At 52.4% G+C, this 12391-nt stretch overlaps 1 protein-coding gene across 1 annotated transcript in view; it reads left to right on the top strand.

The window, feature by feature from the left end:
- LOC105496391 (junctophilin 2) overlaps positions 1 to 9932 on the top strand; it is a 78908-nt gene extending 68976 nt beyond the window's left edge. Inside the window, exons 3-6 of the mRNA XM_011766775.3 lie at positions 2963 to 3081; positions 5257 to 5978; positions 6780 to 6874; positions 8138 to 9932. Of these exons, the coding sequence (XP_011765077.1) occupies positions 2963 to 3081; positions 5257 to 5978; positions 6780 to 6860 (922 nt within the window). The 3' untranslated portion in view covers positions 6861 to 6874; positions 8138 to 9932. The remainder of the gene's footprint in view (positions 1 to 2962; positions 3082 to 5256; positions 5979 to 6779; positions 6875 to 8137) is intronic.
- Positions 9933 to 12391: the final 2459 nt, after the last annotated feature.

Here is a 12391-nt window from a genome sequence, read left to right on the forward strand (position 1 = left end):
ACTACAGGCGTGCGCCGCCACACCTGGCTATTTTTTTTTTTTTTTTAATTTTTAGTAGAGACAGGGTCTTGCTATGTTGCTTAGGCTGGTCTTGAACTCCTGAGCTCAAGTGATCTTCCTGCCTCAGCCTCCCAAAGTGCTGGGATTACAGGCACGAGCCACCGCACTGGCCTGGGTTCTTTCGAACCCTCCTGTGCCTTGGATGTCTCCTCTGTAGAGAGGGATGATGGGAATAACATCTACCCTGTAGAGTTATTGGGGGGTTAAATACGTTAATTTCTGTAAAGCCCTTGGCATGTATTAAGTGCTTTGTAAATGTTAACTGTATTTTGTTTCCTTGAGCAAGACACCTTTCTGAACCTGTTTCCCCACCTGTGAAATAGGGACAGGTAAACACTACCTCACTACTCACAGTTTTGAGGTTTGTAAGGGATAAAAGGCCTGGTGCATAGTAGAAGCTTAAGGGAATTTATCCTCCTTATTGTGCACCCAGTTCTCTGCTGGAGACTGAGATAAAGACACACACACATCAATTCCCCAAGGAATTAACTCATCTGTAGAGAGTGGACACTCTGACTTGGCTTTGAAACTCATCGAAGGCACCAAGCTCTTCCTCAGTGTCAGAGTCCTTGCACGTGCCCTTCTGTCTACCTGGTTCATTGACCCACCCACCTCTTATGGGCCTAATGTATGTGTTTCTTCAAGTCTCAAATCAAATGTCAACTTCCTCAAGGAATCCTTTCCTGACCAGCCCACCTCCACCACCCATCAACATTAAGTCTTTCTGTCCTGCATTTTCATTGTATTCTCTATTCCTCCTTCGCGGCATATTTCACAGTTATAATTCGGTACTTTTTATTTAATTGCATTTTATTAAATAGTTTTTGTGTCTTTTACTAGCCAGCTCCCTCATCTGACAGTGGCCTTTCTGGTCCACAGAGTCTCTGTCCTCAGTTCCTGGCCATGCTTAGCTCCTGGCAGAGGCTCTGGCACATGCTCAGCTGCTGGTATAGAGCAAGTTTGTCTAACCCGTGGGCTGTATGCAGCCCAGGACGGCTTTCAGTGCCGCCCAACATGAATTCATAAACTCTCTTAAAATGGTATGGGATTTTTGTGTGTGTGTGATTTGGTTTTTTTTTTTTTTTTTTTTTTTTTTTTTTTTTTTGAGCTTATCAGCTATCGTTAGTGTATTTTCTGTGTGGTCCATGACAATTCTTCTTCTTCCCATGTGGCCCACGGAAGCCAAAAGATTGGACACCACTGCCCTAGGGTTACGTTGCCTGGGTTCAAAATCCCAGCTCCTGCACTTCAGGACTCTGTGACCTTGGGCAAATTGCTTAACCTGTTTGCGCTTCAATTTTCTTTACTGTAAAATAGGGAGAGTAATAACAGCACCAGCTTCCTAAGCCATTAGAATGAGCATATGAGATAATCTTCATAACTCCTTTAGAACCATGCCTGGCCCATTCAGAAACTGGACTGTTATTACTTTAGTGGGTTTTTCTGTGAGTTAAGCTAGGCTAACAGCTGAAACAGACATCCCCCAAATCTCAGGTACTTAACACAATGAATGTTTAAGATTTGCTCCTGTCACGTGCAACTGTGGGGCTGTGGGAAGGGGCTTTGCTCCACGCAATCATTTTATAGGCTCAGATTTCTTAACTTGGAGTCCATGGGAGGGTCTGTGGATAGATTTCAGGTGTCCATGAACTTGGATGGTGAGGGTTAGATTTGCCAGAAGTGGAGCCTGAAGTGGGGATTCTTGTGTAAGTGATTTAATGAGGGAGGCTTTCAGGAGAGAGGAGAATGACACGCAGGATGGCGTAGGGAAGGAGCTGAGTAAAGATGTGGTCTCAGCTGGAGACCTGCTTCAGCCAGTCCAGGGGGGACTCTGGAGCGTGGATTGTACTTGCTGCAGCTGAAGTTCCTTCCTCTTGAGGCAAGAGGAGGCTGACCAGTACCAGTCATTGGTATGCGCTGCCTGGGTTTAGGGGTAGGCAGGGCAGCATTTTAACTTCTGGAACAAGGTGGCTTCTATGGGCTACAGTTCTCTGGGGTAGTAAGGAGCCATTAGCAGCCAACACTCACATCAGCCGGGGGTGGGCACATTTGCCCAGTGAAGGGATCTGCATAGGGCACCAGAAGTACCCTCTACAATGGGAAAAGCTACATCTATATTTTTATTAACTCCAACTGAAATGTAGCCTTCTCTTCAATTATGGAAATGGGCAATAAACCATAATAGTAGTAGTAGCAGCTGTGACTTTGTCACCAATAGAAATCTCACATATTTTCATGTCGTATTACATGTTGTAATTAGATATCCTTGAAATATCCTTTATGCTAATCTATACTTTAAAATTACAGTAGTTAACAGACCTGATATTTTGTTTAATGTGATTATAAATATATAGATTATTATTTTACAAATGTGTTGTTTTAAATATTTTGGAAACAGTATGTCAAGTAATTGCATCCTTTTGTAATCCTATGTATTTTATGCATTTGAAAACATTATTCTGAGAAGGATTTCATAGGCTTCACCACACTGCCAAAGGGATCTGTGACACAGAGGTTAAGTTCCCTATTCTGGGGTCTCAGCCTGCTCTGCATTCAACCAGCGATGCTGGGGAAAAAAGAGAAGTCACAGAGGTTTTTATGGGCCAAGCCTGGAAATAGCATACATGATGTCTTCCCATAATGCACTGGCCAGAACTCAGTCACTTGACCACACCTAACCGCAAGGGAGACTGGGAAAGGTAGTGTATCTGTGCGCTCAGAAAGAAGAAGAAATGATCTGGAGAGTGCATAGCAGTCTGGGCCGTGAGGCTCAATAAATATTCATTGACTGCCTGAGTGAAAGAACGCTCTGTTTAGCATGTCTCTTTGTGGGCTGGGGAGAAGGGGCAGAAGCCTGGTTCTCTGGAAGGATCCTGAGTCTTCTGCCACATTGTCTCCATAGGACAAGCCACGCCAAGGCCAAAGCTGAGGCAGCGGAACAGGCCGCCCTGGCTGCCAACCAGGAGTCCAACATTGCTCGCACTTTGGCCAGGGAGCTGGCTCCGGACTTCTACCAGCCAGGTAGGGCCAGCCAGGGAATGATGGGCAGGGTAGGGCTATCCCTAGGGTGGGTGCTTTTCTCTGCTTACTGGAATCTGAGATGTCCAAGTGGTTTCCTGGATGCCTGTGACTCTCGGAAACTGGGGCATGGTGCAAATGTGGGATGGGATGATGCAAATGTGGGATGGGATGATGCAGGGGTAGGTGGGGAGACACATCTCTGCCTGCATGCTGAGCTCGTGGGGAGGGCAGCAGAGGCACTCCAGTTGGTCTTTTCTCTCTGATCTGAGCAGGGAAGACAGCTGGAGCTGGTGAAGCTTAGAGGGGAGAAGTCACTGGTGGATGAGAGGGAAAAATGGCTTCTTGCACTTGCCCAACAGTTTCAGTCAAGCATTGAGCACTGTCCACGTGTCAGGCACTGTGCCGGGCTCGGGTTACGTAAGTGGGGTCCAAAATCTAGGGGAGCAGAGAGTCACAAAAACAACAGAGCTAGGGGTACAATAAACAGACTCTGCATTCGTTCAAACCCTGATTCTGCTGCTTCCCAGCTGTGAGACTTTGAGTGAGGTGTTTAACCTCTGTAAACCTCAGTAAACCTCAGTTTCCTGATCTGTAAAATGGGAGTAAGAACTGTACCTGCTTTTTCGTGGATGGATTACATGCATGTAAGGTACATTCCCAGTCCTCAGTAAGCTCTCAGTGACTGTGGCTGTTGTCTCATGATTACGGTTCCATTGCGCACAGCAGGATGAGCACTGTGTGGTTAGAATGGGAGCGGACGGAGCTCACAGGAAGCAGTTAGGCAAGAGGAAGTGTTAGAGAAGGCTGCCCTCAGGAGAGGCCATTTGAGCTGAATCTTGCAGGCTGAACAAGAGTCTATCAAGTCAGTGGGTCTCAAATTTGACACAGATTTCTGGGCCCACCCCCAGAGTTTCTGATTCAGTAGGTCTCAGGTGGAGCCCATGAATGAACGTGCATTTCTAAGGATCAGGCAACGCGGCTACTGCTAGTCTGAGACCGCACTTTGAGAGCTGCTGCACCAGATAGTGCTGGGTGAGATGAGTGGAGGAGGCGCAAAGGCACAGAAACTCGGACAGAGCAGCATGCCAGGAAGCCAGATCACAAAGTAGGCCGTGGGTCCCGAGAATCGAGGCTGCAGAGTAAGGAGGACCTCCTGGCCTTGGTAGAGATCTGGCACGTGGATAGAGTGGTGGGAGCCCCTGAGGGACAGAGGTGGGCATTCTCTGCAATGAAGGTTTTGGGTTGTTTTGTTTGTTTGTTTGAGATGGAGTCTCATTCTGTCACTAGGCTGGAGTGCAGTGGTGCCATCTCGGCTCACTCACTGTAACTGCCGACTCCCTAGTTCAAGCAATTCTCCTGCCTCAGCCTCCTGAGTAGCTGGGACTACAGGCACACACCACCACACCCAGCTAATTTTTGTATTTTTAGAGAAACAGGGTTTCACCATGTTGGCCAGGATGGTCTCCATCTCCTGACCTTGTGATCCGCCCTCCTCAGCCTCCCAAAGTGCTGGGATTACAGGCGTGAGTCACCATGCCCAGCCATGTTTTAATGTTAATGAAACATTTTTAAATTTAAGTTAATGACATGATCAGATGTGCGTTTTCTAAACGTGATCCTGGCTGCAGAAAGGAGGCCAAAGGAGGCCAGATGGAAAACCTAGGAGCAAAAACCTGTGCTTGGGAGGATCCCTCACTTCTGATCACAGCGCTCCCCCTGCTGGTCTATGCTGGTGCCGGGCCCTGAGCTCCGCCTTTGACATACATTTTCTCAATCCTTACATTAGTATTTATAAAATAGGTATGATCAGGCCCATGTTTCAGATAAGGGAATGGAAAGAGACTCGTGCCATAGTAAAGGGCATCGCCTCTGGAGCCAGACTGCTGGGTACTAGTCCTGGCTCTGCCCTTTGACAGCTGTGTGACTTTGGGCCAGTGATGTAACCTCTCAGAGCCTCCCTTTGAGGTTCACAGTAGCATCAACTTCATAGGGTTACTACAAGGATTCGATGAGTTAATATTTGGAAAGTGCTTAGAACAGTGCCTGGCACTTGCTCAGTGCTATGTGAGTGCCTACTGAGCCCATGAATGAGGCTCGAGAGGTGAAGTGGCTGGCCCAGGATCGGCCAACAGTGGTGCCGGGTTTGAACCTAGCCTCCCTGTGTGCCCCTGGCAGGTCCAGAATATCAGAAGCGCCGGCTGCTGCAGGAGATCCTGGAGAACTCGGAGAGCCTGCTAGAGCCCCCCGACCGGGGCGCCGGCACAGCGGGCCTCCCAGAGCCGCCCCGCGAGAGTCCTCAGCTGCACGAGCGTGAGACCCCTCGGCCGGAGGGTGGCCCCCCGTCACCTGCCGGGACGCCCCCGCAGCCCAAGCGGCCCCGGCCCGGGGCATCCAAGGACGGCCTGCTGAGTCCGGGCGCCTGGAACGGCGAGCCGAGCGGCGAGGGCAGCCGGCCAGTCACTCCTTCCGAGGCCGCGGGCCGCCGCAGCCCCGCGCGTCCAGCCACGGAGCGCATGGCCATCGAGGCTCTGCAGGCGCCGCCTGCGCAGTCGCGGGAGCCGGAGGTGGCGCTTTACCAGGGCTACCACAGCTATGCTGTGCGCACCATGCCGCCCGAGCCTCCGCCCTTCGAGGACCAGCCCGAGCCCGAGGTCTCCGGGTCCGAGTCCGCGCCCTCGTCGCCGGCCACCGCCCCGCTGCAGGCCCCCACGCTCCGAGGCCCCGAGCCTGCACGCGAGACCCCCGCCAAGCTGGAGCCCAAGCCCATCAACCCCAAAGCCGAGCCCAGGGCCAAGGCCCGTAAGACTGAGGCCCGAGGCCTGACCAAGGCCGGGGCCAAGAAGAAGGCACGGAAGGAGGCAGCGCTGGCGGCAGAGGCGGAGGTGGAGGTGGAAGAGGTGAGGCTGTCAGAGAAGGTGCGCCTAAGGTCGGGTTCCCTAGAGGTAGCAGGGCTTGAGGCAGGACTCATGGGCGGGGGATTTGGGGCTCGCTGGGGTGCGAGAGACCGAAGCAGGATAGAGCAGGGGAAAATGCAGCAGGGCTGGGGATTAGGGGAGTATAGCCTTGGCCTGGTCCACAGAGGACTTTGGAGTATAAATGGCCCCATGGAGTCCTCCTGCCTTTGCACCTGGTATCCCATTGGCAGAGGCAGTTCTCATGAGCAGGGGGCAGCTGGGAGCCTGGGCAGCTGGAGGGTGGGTCCATTTGCCCAGTCGGGGGTTTGGGCTGGGCACCAGCAGCATCTGCTATAAGGTGTCGCAGTGAGGGCTTCCTGGAGGTGGAAGAAGGGCCCAACAGGACTTGGGTTATAGACCTCCTGACTTATGGGAGGCAGGGAGCTAGGAACCACAGCAACAAAGACTGAAGCTGGGCTCTGAGGGACAGAAGAATGCGTCCCAAGGGGAATTAGCAGTGAAGAAGGCAGGATGCCTGGGTTCCAGGCCTGATCCACACACTATATGACTTGGAGCATGATCTTGTCCTTCCCTGGGCCCTGAGGGATTTGGTTGTGTCTAAGAGGCCTTTCAGCTGTGATGGTCCGCCATCCAGGTGACAGGATACAACAGTGAACAAAGACGGCAATGTTGTTAGGAAGGTCCATCCAGTTCTTGCTCTGTCCAGCCTTGCTGTGACCTGGGTTGGTGGGGGGTGTCTCAGAGGCCATGGGGACTCAGGCAGCCTCTCTCTACCGCTCCCAGGTCCCCAACACCATCCTCATCTGCATGGTGATCCTGCTGAACATCGGCCTGGCCATCCTCTTCGTTCACCTCCTGACCTGACCCTCGCCTACCAGGTGCAGCCAACTGGCTGGAGGAGGGGTTGGGGGTAGGAGCCCCTGGGGAGTTCGGAGCCAGGGTGGTGGGAGGAGGGACCTACCCAGTACTTGGATGACAGTCCTGTGACTAATTGAGGTCCACCCACCTGCAGAAGCCAGGACCTAGAGTGTGATTTGATACCAACACACACACACACACACACAGACACACACACACTCTTACTTTCATTAGTTCAATGTTCGCAGAGCACCTGCTCTCTGTCAGGTGACACTGAGGGCTTCATTCACTCATTCATTTGGCCAACATGTACTGCTCTGGCGGGAGCTGGGTATACCGCAAGGACTCACTGCTGCTTTAAGAACGTGGTGAACACAATGAAAGTAACCCTGAACTTAGAGCCCATGACAGAAAAGTCTTGCAGTTCAAACATTAAGCACAACAGGTGTAGACTGAGCTCACCCGGGATGGTGGGACACTCATCTCTGTGCTCCCTTTCTGTCTTCCCCACTTCAGTCTTTAATCCCTTGGTCCCCCAGCCTCCTCCCGTTCCTCTGCCCGTTGGTTCCCTCTCAGTTTTCTCCCCATGATGAAGCTGGGGGCTTGGGTAAATTCCCATGAAGTGGAGTGGGCTGGGCTGGGCTGAAGGAGAGTGGCCCTCACTGCTCTCAAGATGAAGCATCTACAAGACAAAATCTTCCCCCTGCTGGAACCAGCCTTCACAGCCTCAGTCCCATGCTTGGCGATAATAACAGGGCTTCTGCCTTTTCCCCAGGGCCCCCTGTTTGATCCTAGCTTAGTTTGGGCTAGAGGTTCTTAATCAGCTCCAGGAGAGTCTATGCTGTCACCACGTAAACAGTCAATGACAATACCAGCCTGGTAGGTGCTGCTGTGGGGGTGAACGCTTGAGCTCTGCAGGTTCCATGTTTCACAGGGGCGCTGGGAATGTTTCCTGCAGGCAGTGATTCCTTTAATGACCTGAAGGGTGAAAAGGAGTGAACCGGATGACAGTGTGGGAGGAAGAGGGAAGAGATGAGTGCACCAGCAAAGGGAATAGCATGTGCAAATAAACAGAGGCAGGCAGCCAGAGCCAGGAGAGGCCTCGGGGACCTGTTTGTGACCTGCTGAGTATCAGAACCAAGGGACAAGGCTGTCTGGGGGGATGCAGAGGTGGGATCTTGCCTCAGAGAAGATGAACCCTGAGGCTTGAGCCCTGCACCTGGCTTGGCGTCCCAGCCACTGCCCTCCCTCCCTCACCTGACCCTTTTGCTGTCTGTCTGCAGAGCCAGAAGTTCCTGCTGAGGACATGAGGACCGTCTTTTTGCAGTGCCAGGCAGGGTGGCCAAAGAGGACTGGACTCTGGACCTGGAGCCCCGCGGTCCAGTTCATATTCACCCAACAAGAGTTTCAAGAGGCCTCCCATGGTGCCTGTGCTGGGTGGCGGTGGTGGTGCCAAGAGGAATGGAATGTCCTGGGCTCCTTCAGGAGCTCTCTGCCCAGGGGCAAGGAGAGCCCAGAGAGAAGCACCCTGATCTCTTGAGCTTCCTGATCTGCTCCTGTCCCCTGCCCTCCTCCACTCCCTTGCCTTTCCCTAGGTTGTCCCCTCCCTGGGCTTTTGTGTGTTTTGGGAGATGTCACCTAACCAGGACGTTAATATTCAGTCCCATCCCCATTCCTCCCACCCTGCCCCGCTTTGATTTAATCCTTTGGCTGTGGGCTGAGGCCTCCCAGGGAAGCTGGGTGGGGTGGGTGCTGAGACCCCCTCAGACCAGTGCAGAGGCCTGTCCTTGTGCAGTCTGCACCCCGCACTGTCTCCCTTGCCTGTAGATGTTCTGGGTGACGGTAGAGGAAATGGACAAGGTCAGTTTGAATATCCCAGAACACAGTGCTGTGTCTCCTCCCACCAGTCCAGTCAGCTTCCCTTCTGGACCAATAGACGAGGGGAGACCCCATAGAGCCTCTGGCTGGGAAGCCGCTGGCCAGGTGGCCAAGGGGCCGGGGTGGGAAGAGGGGTTAAGGTGCAGTGATGATGGCCTGCTTTGGAGTGTGTCTGAGACTGGGATTGCATTTGGGGTTTCCCGTGTGCTGGGGATGCTAGAGGGTTACCTGCAGGAGGCCTGGGACCGGTGAGAGAAATCTTCTGTGATGCCCTGTGGAATGGCTTGTCTCCTCCCCCATCAAGGCCCACCGAAAGCTCAGGGGAGCACAGAAGCCCATGGAAGCCCAGGGAGATGTCCCTGGGGCAGACACTGAGGCAGGTGTTGAAGACACGCTGCTTGTCAAGAAGCATTTCCCGGCAGGAGAGGAGCAAGTCTGGGGCTCCAACTGGGTACAGTCTGGGTGCAGTTATAAGCCCCTTTGGCTTACTTGGCAGAAGACGGCTACTTGGATGTACCTCACTTAAAGATGTTTTGTACCACACTAGGTCTCTGGGCCCTTGCGTTTCCTGGGGGTGGGGGGAGGGCCAAAGGCCATGGTTTCCTGCCTCCAGGAGGATGGAGGGAAAGAACTTCCAGGCCCCTCCAAGCCTGGGAAGGACGTGGCCTCCAAGCTGAGCCAGAGGGAACTGCTGCTGTCCTCCCTTCACTTCTGTGGACCTTGGGGGCTTTGGCTTTGTGGCAGGGCCTCCCCAGGCAGCTCTGGGACCTAGGAGTTTGCTTCTGATGGGGTCGGCTTCCCCATTTCCCCTCAGTGCTTGGGAACCTTCTCCCTTAGCTTCACACTTGCTGTTTCAAGCCCTGCTGGGACCTTGTGACTTGGCTGGAATCTGGGACTGCATTTTCATGGAGGAGAACCTGCAGATTCTTCCATCCTCAGCTGGCCATGGCCCACAGCTCTGTATCTGCATCTGAGCTTCTCAAGACTCCTGGAGCATGAGGGGAATGGGGCAGGGGCACTGCTCAGTGCTGACGGGCTCCAGGCTCAGTCTCAGAGATTCTTGTCCTGTTTTTTGTTGGCTGGTGCTGGAGACAAGCCTGTGCCTGCCAAAGCTCCCAGGCCTAGTTTGGGGGCTGGTGTTTGGGGTTGGGGTTCAGGATACTGCAGTCTGTGCAATAATAAATCTGCATCTGCTCATGGGCTCTGGCTGGGCTGCAATGTGCTTGTGGGTCCAGGACGAGGGGCTGGCTCAAGGAGGGTGGGTGGAAAGAGGCTGGGAGATGTGGGTCCTGCCCGTCTGTGTCCTTGCTCTCACGATACTTGAGGGGCAGCTGAAGGGCTTCAGTTTGAATGGGGGCTCAAAGGCCACAGAGTTTCTACAGTGGAGTTTCTAAAGCAAACTTCCAGAAACTTCTATGAGTAGCTGACAGTAGAATCAAGAGCCCGCCCTTTGAGGTGGAGTCCTCCCAGTCTCCAGTGCTAGCCTGGCCACTTTCTTCACTTCTCTGAGCCTCTGTTTTCTTATCTATAAAATGGGGATAATAACAGTGCCTACCTCCTGGTAGTGGGGATTACATTAGATGTTGAGGCTGTAGAAAGCAGTGGAGAAATGAAGACGAGTGTTGTTATCACACTGCAGTGCTGTTACCTCTGCTACAAGCCCTCTTGCATTTTGATAGAGGATCCCAGGGACCCCAAAGGGGTGGAGGTGATTCAGATACTAGTTGTTTAGTCAGAATATCTCAATCAGTGGGGGACCCTGATGTGATCTCCACACTCCACAGAGGCTTAGAGCAGAGGGACTTGCCCAAGGTCACGCACACAGCAAGTTGGTGGCAGGAAAGCAGTTCTCTTGACTTTTTAGGAATAAGCACTGCCCATGAAGTTACTCTCAAAGTTGGTGGTTCCCAGCGAGGGGGTTGGAGAAGAGGGTCCCTCAACCAACAGTAGGCTTGAGTTCAGGCACACCCTGTCCTCAGGAGCCTGGCTACCCCACCCAACCCAGCCCTGTCACTGATGAGCCGTGTGTTCCCTCACTCCCTCTTTCTATGCCTCAGTTTCCTCCTGCTGAGGAGACTGCAATCCCTGCCCTACGGCCTTCTTCATAGGCAATGCAGTTGTGAGGCTCAAATGAGATAGATTATAGTGATAAAGAGGTTTTTGGCTGGGCATGGTGGCTCACACCTGTAATCCCAGCATGTTAGAGGAGGCTGAGGCAGGTGGATCACTTGAGGTCAGGAGTTTGAGACCAGCCTGGCCGACATGGCAAAACCCCATCTCTACTAGAAAAGAAAATACAAAAATTAGCCAAGTGTGGTGGCACGTGCCTGTAAACCCAGCTAGTTGGGAGACTGAGGCAGGAGAAGCACTTGAACCCGGGAGGCGGAGGTTGCAGTGAGCCGAGATCAAGCCACTGCACTCCAGCCTGGGTGACAGAGCAAGACTCCATCTGGAAAAAGAAAATTTTTGAAAACTCTGGAATGATGCTGGGATTCCAGGAAGGATGGACTTGGAGGAACCACAGGAGGGGAGGTGGGAGTGGGAATGAGGAGGGAATTGTTTTAATCTGTAGCCTTTGATAAAAACCCACAGAGGGAGAGCAGATGGGTAGCCAGCCCAGTTGGCCGGTCTGCAGACACTGTGTGTGTGTGTGTGTTTGTGTGTGTTGGATGAGTTGGGGGCGGGGGTGCCTGTATTAAACTCACTTTGGATGGTTTGCAAAGGAGGCAGCTTTGGAGACTCAGAGCCAGGTAGGGTTGGTCGAAGATAGCACCCCCTGTTGGCTCAGGGGTAGGACACAGCCAGGCTGATGCCTCCTCTTCCAGTCTTGACCACAGGCAGCTCTAGGAAGTCTGATGGGTCTCCTGCCATGCCCGGAATGGTGTTTTGTACCATGCATGAACTTAAGAGCATTGCTGGTCCACTGCCTTGAGGTCTCTGCAGGACTCTTCCAGGGCAGTGTAAGGGAGGGGACCTAGGAACCATGGGGGTCAGATTTGGGATTCGGGCAAGAAGGGAAGTTTCATAATCTGATGGACCCACAGAAGACCCAGCTGTTCTGGAAGAGATGCAGGCCCAGATGATGACCTTTGAAGGTGCCACGCCTGAAAAAGTTATATGAAGATGCTCTCCGCCAAATAAGAACTAAAAATACAAATAATACCTAAACTGTAAAACATGAAACTTGCATGTATGCTGAAATTAAAATAGCTCTTAGGTTTTTGCTTTGTGCAAAACTCTGACTATGCCTATGGAGGCCAAAGTTCCCACTCCCTCTCGCTCTGTCGGCCTGTCTTGCTGGTACACTCAATGGAGTCAGGTGGCCATAGGTCAGGCCCTGTGCTAAGCCCTTCACCTCCTGTATGTGGTGGCAGAACAGCTGTATGGTTCAGCACATGGTTGCTGGTTCACATCTTGGCTCTGTCCCTTAACATCTAGAACTTTCTTTCTTTTCTGGGGGTGATGAATACTATGTTACCTGCCTCTTCAGATTGAAAATATGAACACGGAACTTAGAACAATTCCCAGCATGGTGTGAGCAGATGGTAAATGCACTGTTATTTTCCATTCTTCACAATATCTCCATGATGTATGTATTCATCCACCCATTTTGCAGATGAGGAAAATTGAGCCTTGGGGAGATGGAATGATTGGTTCAA

This window comes from Macaca nemestrina, chromosome 15 (genome assembly GCF_043159975.1).
Source record: "Macaca nemestrina isolate mMacNem1 chromosome 15, mMacNem.hap1, whole genome shotgun sequence".
NCBI classification, from domain to species: domain Eukaryota; kingdom Metazoa; phylum Chordata; class Mammalia; order Primates; family Cercopithecidae; genus Macaca; species Macaca nemestrina.